Raw genomic sequence first — 20,377 nt, forward strand, 5'->3', positions numbered from 1 at the left:
CGCTGATAGATACCCCCTTTACATCACTGTGTTCATGTGACTGATTTTTGGTTGACCAATTAATGACTATCGCATAATCAAAAAGTACAATTTACTACATTAAGACCAACTACTACGTTGAATAACTTGATTCAGAAGTTGATAAGTCTGTTTATAAGATAAAAGAATTCTGGAGCTAGTATTAGGGCCAAATATCGAAGGAAGATACCAACCTAGGCAGCACAAGATGAAGAAAGATTTTGGTGGACACCAGTTTCCATTATACTATGGTATGATATGGTAAATAGGAGAGGTAGACACGATACATCAGAGAGAGGAGACATGTAAAAGACAGAAACAAAGAAGCCAGAGACAGATAAGGAAATAAAGAGAGGCTGATATGAGATCCGTTTAAGCTTGAATCCATACCTCGTGAAAAATGCAAGAACATAAGAAATGTATCGGGTCCTGTCTTCAAGTTCGAGGACGAGAAGCACCGAAAGATCATGAAAGTCAATGAGATAGCAAATGATAGACTCCTATTGCGCCGAATCCCGTCCATGAAATGTTTTGCTTTTTTCCTGGTTGTTGATTTTGACTTTTGACGTCGGTGTTTTCTTTTGTTTTGTTTTTTGCTTTTTGCTTTTTTGCTTTTTTTTCTTTTCTTTTTTTTCCCTTCTTCATTCATCAGATCGCTTCTCCATATCAAGCACGACTAGACACGATGTTGCTGCTGTTGCTGTTGTTTCGACGAGTCAACTTCCTAGCGAGAGTCATAGCCTTTTCCCAAGTCTTCTTCTTCTCAACACGAGTCCGCACAGACGGGTCAGTAGACGCAGCACCAGTAGCATACTCGACCGGGAAGTCATCCTGGTGCTTAGCATTATGCAGCGCCAGGACAGCCATCTGACCCAAGAAAGAGGGGTGCTCAAGCAGATCCTCAAGTCGGACCTTAAGACCCTCTTGCTCAAGTAACCAAGTCAGCTGAGCCATGTTGAAGATATCACCGCCCAGATCAAAGAATGAAGAATCAAGCTGGAAGGCTGTCTGGTTTGCCGGCTTGTCATCTGTATCCGGGTCGACGGTGGTAGTTGAGGCGCGAGGAGGAAGGACCTGGTGCCATGAGCGGGAAAGAATGTCCGAGTGGACGAGGAGCTCGGCAATAGAACGCGACTTGAGATGTGCGCTGAGGAAGTGCTCGTCTGATGTACGGGGAAGGTCATCGATGACTTGAGGTGGTAGGGAGCGCAGCATGTTGGGCGAAGGAAGGGCAGTTGATGGGTTCGCGATGAGAGACTGCGCAGTCTCACATACCATGTCAAGAACCCTTTCTGCAAAGTCAGGGAGAATAGGGCCCTTCTCGGAGTAGCCGAGAGTGACATTAAGGTTGCGGTCATCTGCTGGACGAGAAACCATTGTCAAGTCCGCGAAGTTGTCATTGACGCCTGCACCGCCCATGCGGTATTTGTTGTTGTCGAGCTCAAGTTCGCCTTCGTAGTCAACATTTTGATGGAACACAGATGTAGTGAAGTAAGTCCAGGATGGCCAGTCTGTGCAATGTTTGATAATCTCCCGGAAGCCGAGGGACTCGTAGGGCATGTTTGAGACCTGCTGATCTTGGAGGTATCGGAAGAGTTCAAGGCCGGTCCACTTTTCATTGAAATTGACACGGACGGGGATAACGTTGACGCATGGCCCAACGGTTGCCTCGATACCAGGAACAGTTGCGTTGCGGCCGCTGATAGTGAGACCGAAAACGACATCTGATTGAGAAGACAGTTTGGCCAGAGTCAAGGCCCAAGCGGCTTGCATAACCGTGGCAACGGTAACATTTCCTAGGGCAGTCGGAGGAATCTCGATGGTCTTGCGAATTTCAGTGAAGGCTCCAATGTTTTGGAACATGGTTGTGCCCTTGCGGCGGACAACCTGTGTCATTTGGGAGCCCTTCAGGAGATTGGACCAGTGATTGTAGTGATCGGGACCGATAGTTCCAGGTAGCTGTCGCAGGTAGCTGGCATATGGAGTAACTGGGGGAAGAGGACTACCCTCATAGCCATGTTTAATGGCAGACATGATCTTCGATAGACAGACTCCATCGTATTGGGTGTGAGACAGACGGATCATGATCCGGTGTTGGTCGCTTCCCTTCTTCTTGACAACGTAGAATTGCACATATTGCTCACCCTCGCGTGGGCCATACTCTCTGTCACGCTGCTGCAGGGTCATCGTAAACTCGTCTAGGCCGCGATCGGTATCGTAGACGAAGATGCTTGGGCGAATCTTGCGCAGCACAACCTGGAAGAACTGATCATGGAAGCAGACGAAGACAGTGCGCAATATGTCAAATGCGTCGACGACCTTGAGACAACTTTCTCGAAGGCGGCGAAGATCCAAGGGACCGTTTCCTTCCAGGAAGAAGTAATTCAACATCCAGCGAGATTTGAAAAGTGTTGCAGTCAAGGACATTGCCTGGAAGTCAGTAACAGGGAGAACATCCGCGATGCCACCCTTGAAAACACCAATTTTAGGACAGATACCACGTTGCACTGAATCATCATCCACGGCCATGGTAGGGCGGAGCACAGAGATACTTTCGGATGATGGGGTCGTAGCAAGCGTGGCAGGCTTGCTATCCGGGAATGACTCGACCTCCTTCGTAGCAGACTGGAGGTCGGCATTGAGAATCTGCTGCGTCACGTTGGCAGCACGGACAGTGGTGAGCATGTCCTCGAAAACAGGGTTGTTGAACACGTCCGCAACAGTCAGAACCAATCCATCCTCACGAGCAGCACTGACCATCTTCATTGCAGTGATGCTGTCTCCTCCAAGCTTAAAGAAGCTGTCCTGGTGTCTCACCACATTTGGCGAGAGACCCAAGGCAGTGCTCCAAAGATTCCACAACCTCCTCTCTACATCAGCCGACATACCCTCCTCACTGCATCGCGAGGTTGCTGAACACACTCCCGAATCATCTGCGCCTTGAATCCCTTCCAGTGGGTAAGGCGAGTCGATTCCATCATCAGTGTGACCATAGCCTGAAAATCCGGAGGTCTGGATCTGTGGAACCATCAACTTGCCTTCCCGCAACATCTGACCAATAATTTCATGGACACGGTTATCAATAATCTTTTGGATGGCAACACCATCCAAGGAGTCCATCACAGGTTTGACCTTCTCATTGGAGGTTGACTGCGAGTAGTTCGACTCTGAAGCCAGCTCTTCTGCAACACAACCGGTGAAATTAGAAGAAGCGATAGTTGCTGTTGGTGATTCAATGAATCCAGTGAATATTCTGGCAATAGTATCCACTAAGGACTGAGCTTGCTCATCGGAGATGACATCGCTCCAGTACCTGAGCATAATGCCCTCGCTTCCGCGAGAAATATCCACGTTGACAGTGACAGCGTACTATTTGGGGTCAGAGATACAATGAGGGAGACAGCAACTGGGGATAATAACTTACCTCACTGGGGTCGTGGGCATGTTGTAAATCAAATGACAAGCCTTTGTCTTTGCTGCCACCAGCAACAGTGTGGTTCTGGATAGACAGGGTGGTGTTGAACAAAGACTGGCCCTGCCAGCCAAGTTCGTGCTGAATGCTAGCAAGTGAGCAGCTTTGATGAGGAATGCTGCTAATGTAGTCGGCGTTGACTCGCTTGGAGATGTCTTTCAGAGTCTGAGTGGGGGAGAACTGCACACGACAGCAAAGCATGTTGATGAAAATGCCGACCATGTCCTGAATTCCGTTGACTGGGGCGTCGCGTCCGGCAGACAGGTAGCCAAAGCACACATCATCGGATCCAGTGAATTGCTTCAATACAATGGCCCAGGCGGAAAGAGTCAAGTTTGCTAGGGTAACGGACGCCTGCTCGCAGAAGCCCAGCAACTCTGGGTATCGCTGGAAATTCATTAAGATGCCTTTCAGCTCACGGCTGTTTTGATATCCAGGATTAGAAACCAAGTGGCAAGGGTTGACACCGCTAAGGTACTGCTTCCAGTAATCAAGGGCTTGGCCTCGGCTTTGAGTTCTGATGAACTTGATGTACTCTCTGAAGCAGGGTCCGGGGCCTTCGGCCAGTCGGCGATCATAAGCCATGGTCAAGTCACGTAGTAAGACATCGACACCACCACCGTCAATAACGGCATGATTAATTTCGAGCTTTACAAAGACCCGTCCATTAGGCGTTTTGCACACAGTGAACTGATTGGAGATCTTGGCGGGGCGCATGGCGTTCAGATTGTGAAGGGAGATGGCGCTCAATTTCTCTTGAACTTGGGATTCAAGGCACTCCACACGAAGCACATGATCAGGGATACTCTTGAAAACAAGCTGGTCAAAGGATCCACCGCTGTAGTTGCTGTCGATGAACACGGTCCGAAGAACAGGATGGCGTTCGACCACCATCTGCCATGACCTGGCAAGTCGCTCGGCATCTACCTTATCAGCACGTTGATCTTTGATTTCAAAGATGGTGTGAAACATGTAGGCGCTGGAGTCACGAAGTTGGCTAAGCAACAAACCCTCCTGCATAGGGGAGCAAGGGTAAATGTCTTCAACTTCGTTCTTGTTGCGAATACCGAGCTTGCGGAAAGTGTTGGTGGTGAGAAGCTGCAAACCATGGTAGGTAATTGGTAGCAGAGGATAATCGCTGAGGGTAGGCTCGGGAGTGGCAGTCTTGAGCGTTAACATATCCTTTTCCAACGTCTGCTTGCATTGAAGGATCCAGCGGCGAATCTGTTTTTCATTTTGCATATTGCGGTTGTACGTGAATGCAATATTGAGGCGGTCTTTCACGACAATCGCAGACACCTCGAAGAGGGCAAAACGGACTGTCTCGGGTCCCATATCACCTGCAACGGCAAAGTCAGAGCCATCAAAGACGTTTCCTTGGTGCCGGAAGAGCGAATCTGCCCGTTCAAGCTGCTGCATCTTCCCAAGATAATTGAAGACAATTTCCAGTGGGACCTGGAAATCCTCCCCACCAGCCTGAAGAAGGCTCTTGGCAAAGTATGGCCGACCATTGTCTGCTATTTTCCGGCGAGTGTCCTTCACACGCTTGATCACATCAATAATACCTCCTATGCGGTTATTAATATGTGGCTATCCTTCATTTCTGACTGGAACATACCTTTTTGTTCCTCAACTAGGAGAGGTGACATTGTCGTAAACCATCCAACAGTTCGGGATAGGTCAATATTGGCATCCCAGGATTCACGGCCATGTCCTTCGTTATAGATAGTTGGCACCTTTCGGTCAGTGAATATGTGACCAAACGAGTGGATTATACAGGCGAGCAAGACATCAACAGTCTCGGTTGCCAAGACATCATGACAATCATCAAGGATAAAGTTGGTGGCCTCCTCAGTTAAACTGAAGGATTCCATTTTGATGTCACCATAAAAGTTAGTAGAGTCTTGCATACCCCAGTACGACAGATCAGTCGGTTCGGGGGTGAAAGGTAGTTCCAGGTCCATGTCTTGTGTCTTGGATCGCTCAAGTTGCATTGCGCACCAGCTTTGAAATGAGAGTGCTTTCTCATCTGAGAGGGAGCCTGAGATAATCAACTCTTCCAGGTCTGATAGAACAATGCGCCAGGATACCATGTCAACACAGAGATGATGAGCAACCAGGAAGAGCACCTGACCACCCGTGCGAAGGTTGAATAGGTCGGCGGCAAAGATAGGGCCGTTCATAGGATCCAGACAGGACTGGGTTTCAGCAATGTGGGGAACCATGGCACGGGTGTCACTGACAGAGTGCACACGGAATCGGAAAGATTGATTGACTTCCTGGATGGTTGTTAGCTCATTTCTCCGGGTCCGGGAGACAGTAGACATACCGCTGCGTCCTTTTGCTGCCATTTTCCATCAACGCCTTTGCTGAAGCGGGCGCGGAACATGGCGTGCTGACCAGTGACAGCTTTCACCGCTCGTCGCAAAACCTCTCCCTCTACTCTGCGCGATATGCGGACGGTCATGCTTTGATTGAAACGGGCTGCACCCTGGAATGATGTTGAGGACTGCATGTAGAGCTTCTGCACAGGAGAGAGACCAAAGCCCTCACCAGACTTCTCTTCGCGATGTGCAGTGATGGGAGCCTTAGATTTGGCAGCTTGTGCTAGTTCCTTAACTGATCTGCTTTGAAGGATATCATTCAAGGTGAGAACCAGGCCCTGTTTGCGTGCCCGTGAGATCACTGCCATTCCAGTGATGCTGTCGCCACCTACTCGACTTTGTTAATAATGTTACCTCTTTGAGTACGACCAATTCTTGTTTGAAGCTCACCTAGGCTAACGAAAGAACGGTCCACGTTGACCTTGGAAAGAGAGATATTCAAGACCTGTGAGAAAATCTCCTGAATGACCTTGAGCGAGCCATCCTGCTGTTGCTCCTGTGGTTTCTCTCTTGGGCCACGTTTCATAGAATCGTAGTCTTGCATGATACGCTCGTAGGAAGCCTCATCGATGTTTTCGAGCCAGGCTGTTATCTTTTTCCGGTCAAGCTTGCCAGAAACAAGCATTGGCAGCTTCTTAATCAAAGCCCAAGTTGCGGGTACCATGTAAATTGGAAGTTGGGCTTCAAGGCTTTTTTGGACCTCGACCAGGCCAGCCAGGCCATCCTTGTGAAAGGTATCCTCATCGATAAGCTCACATGCTTTGTCAGAGATAACCTTGTTGTCAGCAAAAATCTTGTTGATGGACATGACAGTAACAAGACGTTTCTGAAACAGGCCAGTCTTAGGCAAAATGACCACGGCATGACGAACTAGGGTGTTTGCTCCAATGCGGTGCTCAATCTCCCCAAGCTCCATGCGCTGGCCATTGACTTTGACTTGATGATCCTTGCGACTGACATACTCTACCGAACCATCAGGATTGTAGTAGCAAAGATCGCCAGTCTTGTAGATCCTTCGTGGAGATGGCAGATGAGACTTGAATTCCTTTGCCCAGCCTGGATTTTCGATGAAGCACTCGGCATTCTTCTCGGGGTTTTTCATGTACTCCCTGGCCAAGGACATTCCCTCCAGAACAAGTTCACCGACTGCACCCAAGGGGGCAAGTTTGTGGTGGTTTTCTGGATCCACAATCCATGTCAGAGTGCTCGGAATGCCGTAACCAATTCGAGACGGGTCACGGTGAGATGGCACATCATTGTCAATAGTCGCAAAAACACAAGTTTCGGTCGGTCCGTATCCGTTCATGAAGTTCACACAGTTGACCCATTTGTTAATGACATCCTGAGGAACCTGTTCACCTCCTACAACCATGTGTTTGATGGAGGGTACAGAAGATGGTTCAATTATACCTGCGATGGCAGGAGTCAAGAAAGTCCAGTTCACGTTCAAGCGCCTAATGGCACCAGACACATCGTTGACACGCTCATCTTCGTTGGGAACGCAGATACAGCCTCCAACCATCAGGATCGCAAGAGTTTCCATGATAGCAGCATCGAACGTCAAAGATGCGAATTGGAACACCCGAGAGGTTGAGGTCATGAACGTCACTGGTGTGAAGGCCATGATACTGCTCACACAATTTCGGTGCTCGACGATGATGCCCTTGGCACGACCTGTACTGCCAGAGGTAAACAGCGCATATGCCATGTTGGACGGAGTGACCGGCTGGCGGACCTTGGAAGAATTCAGGGATCCGTAGGCTATGAGTGTCTCTTTGCTGATCGGAATGACGGTTTTCACGACTCTGGTATACTTGTTTGTGTAGTTTGGAGTGCAAAGAATCATGTTCGCTCCAACATCTGCCAAGATCTCCTCGTGCCGCGAGGTAGGATGATGAGGGTCAAGGGGGACATAAGCACCACCAGCAATAAGAATACTGATGAGGGTGACCATTGCCCAGGCCGACTTATCGAGGCATACTGGTACCAAAATCTCCGGGCCAACTCCCCGAGACACCAGGTAGTTGGCGAAGGATGAAGCCATATCCCAAAACTCTCTGTAATTCAATTCGCCATCCCAAGCGCAAACAGCTGGTGCATCAGGTGTTTCGACAGATTTTTCACGTATAAATTCATGCACACATTTCTCGACAGTCAGTGGCACGTGCTTGTTCCAGTCCGCAATAGTGGCCTTGTCCTCTAGACTGGCAACTTCCAAGTCAGACACCTTCACAGTGCTGGCCTTGGGAGTGGACATCAGTTGCTTCAGGACATGACCAAACTGTTCGATCAAGCGCTTGGCCTTCCATCCACTAATGACAAGCTCATCGTGATGCGCAGTGAAAGTAATGCTGGTCTTGGAAATTCCGCATTCTAGCACAAGAGGGTGAGTGAAGAAGTCCTCGCTTGTCTCACGTTTCTCATCGATCCAGATACTGTCATTCAAGTCACCCTCAGCGGGCTGGATGACCAGCAAGTTCTGGAAGTTGCATGCAGAGGCAGCGTCAGAGCTAATTTGACGAATACGTTGCAAACCAGCATGGAGGTGAGGAATCATGTCCGTGGTAGACTGGTTGATCTTGTCCAAGTACTCGGAGACAAGCATCTCATTGACAACTTGGATGCGAGTTGGTACAGTGGTCAAAACGGGACCAGCGATGTCACCGACTCCAGGAAGGTCAATGTTACGACCGGAGAGGGTCTCTCCAAATGATACCTCAGGAGATGCTGTATGAGTTGCAATCACGATAGCCCAAGCTGCACGTAACAGAACGGGAATCGTATAGTCCATGCTCTTTGCCGGTCGGAAAACGTCCATCTTATGGTGTTGAGTGTTTCCAGCGCGGATGGCATCTGGGACCGAGTTCTTGTTATAGGGGAAAGGATTGCTCGAGATGCCTGCCAGGTAGGATTTCCAGAACGCATCACATTCGGACATGTCTTTCTGGTTGAGATAGCTAATGAAGAGCCCATAGGATGCTGCCGGTTCTTTATTCAGCGATGCCTTGTAATTCTCCTCGAATCTTCTGTAGATCAATGGAATACTCCAGCCATCGTACAGTGCGTGATGGACGGACCAAACGAAGTACCGAGTGGTAGATCCACGGGGCTGGACAATAGCGTAACCAGTCAGTGGACCGCCGTTGAATTTTGGCAACTCAATTGAGTCGCTCGGTAGCTCCCCAAAAGACTCAGCATGAACCCAAGAGATTGGGTCTTCTTTGAGAATAACCTGGGCAAAGTTCATGGCTTCTGTGTGAATAATGCGAGTTCTAAGGATATCAAGGTCGGCGACAGTTTGCTCCCAGGCAGCCTTGAAGCGATCAAGATCAGCGCCATCGGCAAGCTTGAAAGCTGGCTGCGCAACATATGCACCATGATGCTTGACAGACATGGTCAGGAGACCCTCCTGAACGGCACTGCAAGGATAAACATCGGTGACTGAATCCTTAGAGACGATGCAACCCTCGCTTATTTCGTCTAGCAGGCCCTCAAGGTCGACACCAGAAGGTAGGAGGGAGAAAGGGTCAAGATATTGCTCTTTCACAGCCGGCACTTCTGCAGAAGTGGAGCAAATCTTTGCCATTTCAGCCAAGACCGGTGTTTTGAAGATAATAGCAACGTTTAGAGAGATTCCCGCATCCTGGGCAGCTCCAACAAGGTTCATTGCCGAGAAGGAGTCACCACCAAGGGCAAAGAAGCTATCCTCGTTAGAAACGGATCCCTGTTCCAAGTCGAGAATCTGTTCCCACAGGGCTCGAAGCTGAGCTTCAATGCCGTTGTCTGTGGTCTCTTCCGTCTTGGCTCCAGAGGTAAAGGTGATGTAAGATTTCAGCGTCTCCTTCGAAAGAATTTGGACCATAGCACGTAGACGTCTGCGGTCAATCTTTCCAGAAGATGTGAAAGGAAGGTTTCTCAGAGGGAAGAATAGACGGGGCATCATGCTTTGAGGAAGATGATCGGGAAGAGTGCTTTTTAGTTTTTGCACAGCATCCATGTTGCTTACAGAGATTGGCAGAAGTAATGGATCGGCCCCAGGAATTGTAGGAGCAAATTGGTCGTTGGTGCCGCCCTGCTCCAAATCTCCGTCGTGTACGGTGAAGAACGCAGCAAGACCTTTAGCGACGGTCTTCTCCTGAGGGACGACAATGTCAACGGCCACTTGTGATCCCTGTGGCAGGCAACGGGTGCACTGATGCTCAATCTCCTCAAGTTCAATGCGTTGGCCGTTGAATTTGATTTGGGTATCCTTACGCGCGAGGAAAGCGAGAGTACCATCGCTGTTGTAGCGAACAAGATCACCAGTCCGGTACATACGATCACTGCGGCTGAATATACCATGAAGGCCAGTGTGGTGGCTCCAGGTAGGATCCTGAACTAATGCGGCCTTGGTCTTCTCTGGGTTTCCAAGGTATTCACGCGCAATATTGCTTCCTTCGAGAAGCATCTCACCAACGGCACCAACGGGGAGGAGGCGGTTGTAGTTGTTGGGATCAACGATCCACACTCTGCAGTTGGCAGCGAGACCAATGGATGTGGGGTCATCGTTGACACGATTTCCATCCCAGTCAATCTTGACACCGACAGTGGCAACAACAGTGGCTTCTGAGGGTCCGTAGGCGTTAATGACAAATCGATCATGCCAGCGGTCAATGTGGCTTGCAGGCATCTTTTCACCTCCTGTGATGATGGTTTTCAGGGTAGGCACAGTCTTGGGCTCAAGGGTATTGACAATAGCAGGGGGCGATGCCATATAATTAGCCTCCATGCGGCGAATTGCACCTCCGAGATTGTTCATGCGCTCATCTTCACTGGGGACGCAGACACAGCCACCAGTCATTAAAGTCATCATAATCTCCAAGATACTAACATCGAACGTGTAATTTGAGAACTGCAGTGCGCGCGTTTCGGAATTCATGTGCAGTGCATTCATCATCGCAATAGCAGTTGTGCTGAGCGCCATGTGCTCCACAACGGTCGCCTTTGGCTTTCCAGTTGTCCCAGAAGTAAAGATAGCATAGGCAGCATTGGCAGGAGTTGGACGAGCACCGGGCAAAGCCAAAGGCGATTCAGGAAGTTGGGAAATAGCGGTTTGAGACACGGCAAGGGCTTTCTTGCAAAGCTTGGACATCTTGATTTGCAAAGAAGCTGAGCAAAGGACCAAATTGGCACCAATCTCATCGATTAACAACTGAAGGCGTGAATCAGGGTGGGAGGGATCTATGGAGACAAAAGCTCCACCGGCTTTGAGCACGGCCAACTGCGCAACAACTGCCCAAGCTGACTTCTCAAAGCACAAAACGACAAATACTTCCGGCTTGATGCCGAGGCCAGTAAGATAGCGAGCTAGTCGGCTGGCAACAATTTCTAGCTGACCATAGGTGAAGTCCTTGTCCCATGAGCAGATTGCCTCCGCACGGGGGTGCAGAAGAGCTTGCTGCTGGATGAGTTCATCGGCGCACTTCTCAACGCGAGAGGGGGTAGTAGCATTCCAATCGCGAATTTGGTGGCAGGAGCGCTGGGACAGAAGATCAAGGTTTCCAATAGTTCGCTTGCGCGGGTCGGCAGAGATAATGTCGTTCAGGATTTGGTCAAAGGTGTCGATGACATGAGTGACTTGGACAGAGGTCAAAATCTCCGTGGAGTAGCTGAAGTGGATTTCGGCAACGGAGATAGAGACCTGGGCTGTAACTGCAACATCATAGGCTTTGGATGTCAGAGTATCCTTGGCCCTTCGCTGAGGCAGTGATTCAACATCGTGGTAGGTAAGAAGGGTGTTAAAAACGTTGGCATTATCCATGCCTAATTGGTGCTTCACAACGGCAAGGTCGGCAAAATTGTTCTTGCTCTTGTCAAAGTCTATCTTGGTCTTTTGCAGAGTGTCATTCACGTTGAGATCATTCGTCAACATGAGACGGGCAATGGCGACAGACGATGGGTCGTCAGTCTGCGAGGCCCAATATCCAAAACAGACATCGTCGTTACCGGTGTAGCATCGCAAGACAAGGCCCCATGCAATCTGGAACAAAATCTCAACAGAAACTCCAGCCATTCTGCCAAACGCATGCAGCTGGTTTGTCTGCTTGTTGAGAGTACGAATGGAGCGACCCTTCTTGCCCGTTTCTTGGGAAATCGCTGGGAAATTGCAAGGCTCAATGTCGGCCAGGTACTCCCTCCAAAAGTCGACATTTGTGTTAGAGAAGGAGTTGCGGGGGACTCTGTTCCCAGAATTGGCTCCAATCCAATGCTTGACATCAAAGGAGCCAAGAACAGTGGTAGACAGATTCAAGATCTCAGCGTTCAGGCTCTGGTAGTTAGTCTTACCGAAGGAGGTCAGGGGGATGGAAGAAATCGGGATATAAAGACTCGGGACCTTGTTTGCGGATACCTTCGTGCACAAGTATGTGTGTAATGCGGAGATGGCTGCTTTTAACTCTGGCGCTGAGCTTTGGATGACCTTCTCACTAAAGCTGGCAGTAGAGACTTCTGGGGCACACAGGAAAGCGACAATGCGGTCTTCACCTCCAAAAGACATTGTGTTGACCACAGCGCGGCGCTTTGAGGCAAAGAAGACATCGATGCATTGTTCCACATCGAGAGAATTGGAGCACGGCACAAAGAAACGATCGATATTCTTCTTGCCAACAAATACCAAAGTACCTTCGGAGTTGAAGCGAACGAGGTCTCCTGTTTTGAAAAACTTGGCAGGTTGTGATGGTGCAAGATCGGACCACCTCTCAAGACTGGAGAGCCAGGATGGGCTTTCGAAAAAATCGGCGGTTTCCTCTTGGCCCAGGTAGCGAGCGGCAAGAGCAGGTCCTTCAATGACTAACTCACCAACAGCACCAATTGGAACAAGGATATTGTGATTGGAAGGGTCAACAACCCAAGGTGCATTGGAAATAGTCTTTCCAATCATGGTTGGCGCCTTTTGTGGAGATATCACATTGTGGAAGCAACAGGATGAGCATTCAACAGTTCCAAAGAAGTGGTGGAGACTAAGATCCTGGGCTTCCCAATTTTGCAGCTGTTTTTCAGTCGCGGGCTCACCAAATAGCGCAACTGTTTTCAGACCAGGGACATCTTTCGGACTCATGAAGCCGGCAACGCTGGGAGTGATGCAAGTGGTGTTGACATGGAGAGTGTTGATTGAAGCTGCAATATTAGGCGGATTGACATCAGCAGCGATGCATAAGCAGCCACCATGGATGAAAACACCAATTGCTTCAATAATGAAGAGATCGCTCGTGTGGGATGCGAATTGCAACACTCGTGATATGTCCGTTAGATTGAGAGACGAAGCAAAAGCCTTCGCCCTGGTCATGATGGACGAATGGTGAAGCACAACACCTCGTGCAGTCTGCGAGTTCCCAGCGGAGAAAGCAACAAAGGCAGCGTCACTTGGGCATGCAGCAGACAATAGGGGCTCATCATTGAGATATTCCAGCAGAGACTCTGTCACAGGGATGACGTAGGGAATTGTTTCCTCTAGGACCTGGGCCTTCTCAGGGGATGCGAGTGCAACTTGCACAGCATTCCCTACTACCCATGTCTCAATGAGACCCATGGTCTTCGCTGAGTCAACAGGAATACATCCACCTCCGGCCTTCATGATGGCAAGCACAGAAACGATGTTCCAAACAGACTTGTCAAATGAGGTTGGGATCAAACTTCCCGGGCCAACACCAAAAGTGACTAGGTAGCTGGCCAGGCGAGACGAATATTGGTCCAACTTGGAGTAAGTGAGATTTCCATCCCAGGATGTGACTGCTAGCGCCTCTGGCTTCTTGGAAGCCATGTCCTGAATAACATGGTGAGCACACTTCTCAATGACCTGGGGGATCTTGCTGTTCCAGGAGAGGATATCAGCCTTGTTGTTCTCGCTCACAACATCAAGGGAGCGAAGCGGGCTGTCGGTCTGGGTTATAATAATCTCGAGGCATTGCATATAGGTGTTGGCCACATTGAGAGCCTGTGCGTCCGAAAGGCTGGTGGTCCAGTAGTTGATATCGATTCTGGCCTTGGTATCCATCGCTTCAATATTTATGAAGACGGGAAACTCAGCAGGATCATGAATCGATCCGACCTCGACACAGTCAATATCACTGCTCACGGCATCCTTCGCGCCAGGGAGACGGCGGTACGATACACCTGAGTTGAACAGGTTCGCATCGGACAGCTTGAGGGCATGTTGAATGTCAATCAGGGAAGTGTGTCGGAACGGAAGGCTCTCCATGTAATCATCCTGAATCTGCTGCAGGACATCGCCGAGCACCGAGTCACACGACATCTTCATCCGGCAAACCATAAGATTAATGACGGGACCAACGACGGACTGCACACCATCGGCAGCGACGTCCCGCAAAGAAGCCATGTAGCTGAAGCTGACATCATCAGAGCCACAGAACAGGCGCAAAGTAAGGCCCCATGCCGCATTGAAGACATTGGATAGGGTAATCCCCTTCTTTTCACACACACTTTGCAGCTGAGCCAAGGAACCGAAGTTCACAGGCATCGAGCGAAGTTTCTTGTCCTGAGGTGTCTGGCCATCAGTAAGAATTGGGAAAACACATGGCTTTGCATCTGAAAGGTAGGATCGCCAGTATTCAATGCTAGCCTTCTGCGGCGCATTCTGTAGGAAACCAATGTAGTTCTTAAAAAAGGGGACGAGGGCTCTCCTCAAGTCTGCCAACATAGGCGAGCTGCAAATCGCGGAGGATGATAGAGATGGAGTTACCATCCATGGCCGCATGGCTCAGTTCAATACGACAGAAAATTCGGCTTGTGGATGTCTGGCAGATGCTGAAGCGGTACGCCGGAGTGAGCTCATTGTAATCCTTGGGGTCCTGGGAATCGAAAGCGGCCAAGACATCGCTGTCCTCGGCGGACTGCAGTAAAACAGGTGTGGAATCATACTCCTTCAGAACAACCTGACAAAAAGGATCACAAGGAGTGAGATTCTCGACAAAGATGGTGCGAAACATTGCATGGTGAGATACAACCTGCTTCCACGCTTCAATGAGGCGATCAACATTTGGTGCGGTGGATCCTGTAGCCTGGATCTCAAATGTGTCGTGAACAGCATAGTACGAGCTATCTCGAGTACGACCAAGCAAAATGCCTTGCTGTATACGAGAGCAGGGGTAAATGTCTTCAATCATATCAGGCGACTCAATACCAAGGGCAGGTAATCTTTGTGTGAGCATCTTCTCAAGGCTGCCGTAATTCAAGGAGAGCATGGGGAAAGAGCTCAAAGTCAATCGAGAAGACATTGTCGAGAGTTGCTCACAAAGCGTAATAAGCTGCTTCTGACATTGCGAGACCCAAGAATGGATACGATCTTGATGCTGCATAAACTTGTTGAAAGAGAATGTAAAGCGAATCTTGCCAGAAACGACCATGGCAGAAATCTCGAACAAACCGAAGCGAGGAGTATCACGTCCGAAGTCGGCAGCATCATTACCCTGACCTGCTTCACCAGCCATTTGGTCAACCAGCTGAAAGAGACCATCTTCGCGCTGCAAGTCACGGTGTTGACCAACATAGTTGAAAGAAATCTCGAACGGGTGCGGGTAATCATCGCTGTGGGGTCCTGCAGCTTTCATGACACGGCTTGCGAAGTTGGCCCTCCCATTGTCAGAGACTTGACGGCGTAAATCTTTGACCTTTATAAGAGTTTCGATGGCATCGTCTGACTTGTACCCATCCACAAAGATGGGCTGAAGAATGGTGAACCACCCTACCGTGTGCGAGATATCAATTGAAGGATCCCAGACCTCGCGACCGTGCCCTTCGTTGTAAATCACTGGCAAGGAGCGATCTTGGAATGACTGGCCAAATGAGTGCAGCATTGATGCAAGGAACAGGTCAATAGGCTCGGTGTCCAACGCCTTATGGCACTCGAGGAGAATGGAATTGGTGTGCACCTCGTCAACATCAAAAGTCGCACAGTCGACATCGCCGTATGTTGTCTTGTTATGTTTCAAGCCCCAGTATCCGAAATCTATGCTCGGCAGTGGGTCGGTCGGAACCTTTCCTTCTGTGACCAGGCTTTTGGAGTGCTCTTCCTGAAGATGACACCATGTCTGGAATGGCAGCGAGCCATCGGCTGACGCGGACTTCTCCGGGTTCAACACAAGATCTTCCAAGTCCCCAAGAATGATCTTCCACGAAACAATGTCAACAACAAGATGATGCGCAGTCATTGATAGGACATGCGGCTGACTCTGGTCTTGCATACGAAAATAGTCCACTGCTAGAAGGGGTCCAGAAAAGCAGTTAATGCCAGTCTGGCTCTGGCCAATGAATGGCTTGATAGCATCCATGTTGGCCACAGTGTGAACACGCCATTTATAGGAATCCTTGACATCACGGGTGATGCGTTGAGCCGTTGCTGTAGAAGAGCCGCTTTCATCATATCTGGCCCGCAGCATAGAGTGCCGTGTGACCAGTGTCTCGATGGCTTTCCGCAGCGTCGTCTCATCGATAGGTCTGCTCAACCGTGTAAGAATTCCCTGGTTGAAATGACCTTCGCCTTCCTTGCGGAGACCAAAGTGGAGAACCTGAATTGGTGACAGATTGAAAGGCTCATCGATGGCCTCCTGGTAAGTGGTTCCGTGATCGATCGCCTTCGCGCGAGTGGCGAGATCACGAATAGACTTACTGCGGAGAACATCCTGGACAGATAGACCAATGCCACGCTTCTTGCACAATCCAATACATGTCATAGCGGCAATAGAGTCACCTCCCAACCCGAGGAAGCTCTCGTTCAAGCTGACGAGGTTCTGGGGAATATTCAGAACGCGGCTGTACACGGCGGCCAAGCCCTCCTCTGTTGCATTTACAGGCTGCGGGGTCTCTGCGCCCATTGATGGACTGGAAATGATTTTTCCAACATCAGGGTCAGTTTCCATGCTCGTCACCCAACCCGCAATTCCTTTCCGGTCGAGTTTCCCAGAGGGCAGGAGCGGCAGTGCTTCTACACACAACCAAACAGCAGGTACCATGTAAGTCGGAAGGCGCGCTGAGAGTCTTTCTCGGATTCCGGTAATCAGCTCAGATTTCATTTGACCGGAAATCAGGCCCAAAGTTTCCAAATCGTCCTTGGACTGTTCAGCTAACAGCCCTGCAATGGAAATGACAGCAGTCAATCTCCCCTTTGAGAAACCGGACTTCGGGAAAAGAACAGAACAGTGGGTAACCTTGGAGTCACGACTCAGCTGGGTCTCTATCTCGCCTAGTTCAATCCTCTGGCCGTGAACCTTGACTTGGGTATCTTTCCGACCGATGTAGTTGAGGGAGCCAGTGTCCGAGTTATACCTCACCAAATCTCCTGTCTTGTAAAATCTGCGGCCCGAGCCACCTGACTTATCCATCTTGGTCCAAGCAGGGTCGTAAATAAAGGACTCTTTCGTTTTCTCCGGGTTGTTGACATAGCACCGAGCCAAAGTTGGCCCTTCGAGCAGAAGTTCACCTGGGCAGCCGACGGGGACCAGCTCGTCATGATTTTCAGGATCCACCAACCATACTTTGACGCCGACTGGGAGGCCAATGTCCTTGCAGTCGGTGTCGGGTGTTACCCCGGTGTGCAGCACTGATGCAACACTGGCCTCGGTAGGCCCGTAGCCATTGACCAATTTAATTTTGGACCACGTTGCCAGCTGAGACTGCGACATTGCCTCTCCGGCCAGCACCAGACCCTTTAATCCAGGCACGCTTTCAATGTCGATGAAGCCAATGAAAGACGGGGTAAAGCACGCCTGGGTGACCCGCATTTCGTTGATCGCGCCCACAATATCATTTAACCGCGCTTCTCCGCTAGGAATACAGACACACGCACCAGCGATTAGCGGTGTCAATGATTCTGCGAGACTGGCATCGAAGGTGTGAGCTGCGAATTGAAGGCACCGCGAGTCACGAAAGATAAGAAGGCCAGCGGCATGAGCCTTGGCACTGGAAAGGAACGCACGATGCTCCAAAAGAGTTCCCTGTGATAATTATCAGACATATGCTTTCCTGCAACATTGAGATTGGAAACCTACCTTTGGTTCACCCGTAGATCCGGAAGTGAAGAGAACATACGCGGCATTCTGGCTGGTGACACCAGATGCAAGGTCCACTCCATCGGCCGGTTCTGCTAAACGATCTATGGTCTCGGCGCCCAGGGGAATTAGAGTCTCGACAACCGACTGCAGGTCCTCTGCACGATTCTGCGAGCACAACCCAACCGATGCTTTAACGGATTCAATCAGACGCTGAAGGCGGGAGGTAGGGTGTGTCGGGTCCAATGGGACGAAAGCTCCACCGGCTTTCATAACACCGAGCATGGCAACAATGTTCCATTTCTATGCAATGTCAGCAATCTTGAAGCATGAATGTATGCAGACCTGTCGCTTACCGATTTGTCGAATAGCAAAGCCACGCGAACTTCAGGGCCAACACCCTGCATACGAAGGTGGCATGCGAGCTTCGACGCCAAGTTGTCAAGCTCGCCGAAAGTGAATGTTCCGTCCCAAGCGCAAACAGCCTCTCTTTTCGGGTCACTGACAGCCTGGTCATGAATCGCCTCATGGATGCAGCGGTCATACAGCTTCGGACTGTGAGAATTCCACTTTTGGATACGTTGCCAATCATTCTCTGAAAACAGATTAAGCTTGCTAATAGCGGCGTTTTCAGTAGAAAGAACTTTGGTCAGGACTTGCTGGAAGATGTGTGCGACACTCTTCATCTGCTCGCCAGACATATCTCCGTTGCGCCACTCAAGGAAGATGTTAATGTCCCGGCGCAATACCTTCACATGAAGACGAACTTGACACTAGTTAAATATAAGCATGATGTATGACAACGTCCATTGACTAATTTTCATATATACCTGGTCGGGCAGCGCGGTTGCCAACATGGGTTTGGAGGAAGCCGAGTCTGACTTCTTGTATGTGCGAAGCATCAGGATGGTGTTGAACGGCAAATAGCCGTCGGAAGCGACCTCTGCGCTTTCACCATTTTTCAAATTTTTCCGCACTTTATCTACAATTTGCTGAATGGAGTCGTCTTCGTCAATTGCGACTCGGATAGGCGAGAGATTCGCGAGGCTGGATCGCTGTACAGGGTTTCGTGAACAAATGGCGTCGCCGTCAATGTGTTGGTAACCGAAACAGATATCTTCGGTACGAAGATAGTAATGCAGGACCAAGGCCCAAGTGGCCTGCAATACCGAGTTGAGGCGTCCTTCATGCCATGCGGTTAATAACTGCGCATTTTGCGAAGAAGTCGGTCTTGTTTTCATGGAAATCGGGCGCCTAGGACCATCAACGGCAGTTGCGAAGCGAGGAAGATAGCACTGCGAGGATTGGGCCATTGTCGGAGGGATCGGTGAAATTCTTTGTTTCGTTGTTTCGTTGTTTTCTTAATTCCAACAGAAATACCGTCTATATTGGGCTGGTGTGGATATTTCGTCGGACGTCGAAAGAAAAACAAGAGAGTGTGTGAGAAGCGTGCCCTCGAATTAGGTTGGATGTGAGTATGTAAATTAGATCCAGAGGAGGTTTGTCTTTCTACACAAGTGTCCCGCGGAGTGGAATGTCTCAGTGATTTTAAAAGAACGACCAGTTTTATTTTTCTTGTTATTCATATGTTTTTTTGGGTAATCAACATCGTTACGCCATCGGTCATCGGTTCTCGGGCTCTAGATGCATGGCCATTTTCCTCCACAATAAAATACCATTTCGGGGGTCAATAGTACAGCGAAGTGCAATTTCACAATCCCCGCCGTATCTTCCTTGCATAGGTTCGGATCTAGATGGAGGAAGGGCTGAGAGACGCCACGCATGGAGCCCGGTTCTAGGGGGTGGGTACGTTCCCTTTTCGCCCTTGTGGAACCAAGTCAGACATAAGTCTAACTACAGGATAAACTACGAAATTAGTTGCATGGGGCGAAACCAAATGGGTATGCCATTTTTAGCGTTTGAAAAAGAGTGATCTGGCACTGAAAGATAGATACAACGTAGTGAAATTTAAAAAAGATTAGAAGTAAAGAAAAAAAAAAAGAAATCTTCAAAAAAGTAATCATGCAGGGGTACATTATGGGTACTACATACACTAAGACTGTGTATTTTTGTCTGTTCGCTTACATGTTCGCCATTAGGCGACTCAGGTCCACTTGCAATCTCCCGGTCCAACCCCCTGGCCTACGGTCTCGAACGTGGTTCCCGCAAGGATGGAAAAGGTCGTGAGCTTTCATTCGGGGCCGCGCCACCGTCATCTGAAGCGCCATTTTATTTTGCAATTCCTCACATTCCTTAGGTAATTCTCTCAGGTCTGGTGATCTGTATGACGATGACAGTTTCTAGAAGCTGCATAGGGTTTTAAACCTGGAGAATAGGTACATGTCCCAGAATGCCATGCTACCGACTACAGAGTACATGAGAGAAATATGTAGGGTCCAGGGCCAATGCGGCATCCATTGGCCCACTTTGACCTTAGCAGATCGTATTCCATTTCGTTACAC

The 20,377-nt window shown here is 49.6% G+C and overlaps 1 protein-coding gene across 1 annotated transcript; it reads right to left on the bottom strand.

Annotated features, from left to right (window-relative positions):
* Window positions 1–684: 684 nt before the first annotated feature.
* Window positions 685–19,228, bottom strand: nrps1 (uncharacterized protein; the record flags this gene model as incomplete). Its single annotated transcript, XM_057121324.1, has 9 exons — window positions 685–3,387; window positions 3,443–5,058; window positions 5,109–5,769; window positions 5,820–6,202; window positions 6,265–14,527; window positions 14,568–17,861; window positions 17,916–18,218; window positions 18,272–18,688; window positions 18,746–19,228. The coding sequence occupies 9 exons, from the start codon at window positions 19,226–19,228 to the stop codon at window positions 685–687; spliced, it is 18,123 nt and encodes a 6,040-aa protein (XP_056967078.1).
* Between the last annotated feature and the right edge of the window lie 1,149 nt (window positions 19,229–20,377).

This window comes from Penicillium longicatenatum (assembly GCF_028827895.1).
Source record: "Penicillium longicatenatum strain IBT 33135 chromosome Unknown contig_7_segment0_segment0, whole genome shotgun sequence".
Taxonomy (NCBI): Eukaryota; Fungi; Ascomycota; class Eurotiomycetes; order Eurotiales; family Aspergillaceae; genus Penicillium; species Penicillium longicatenatum.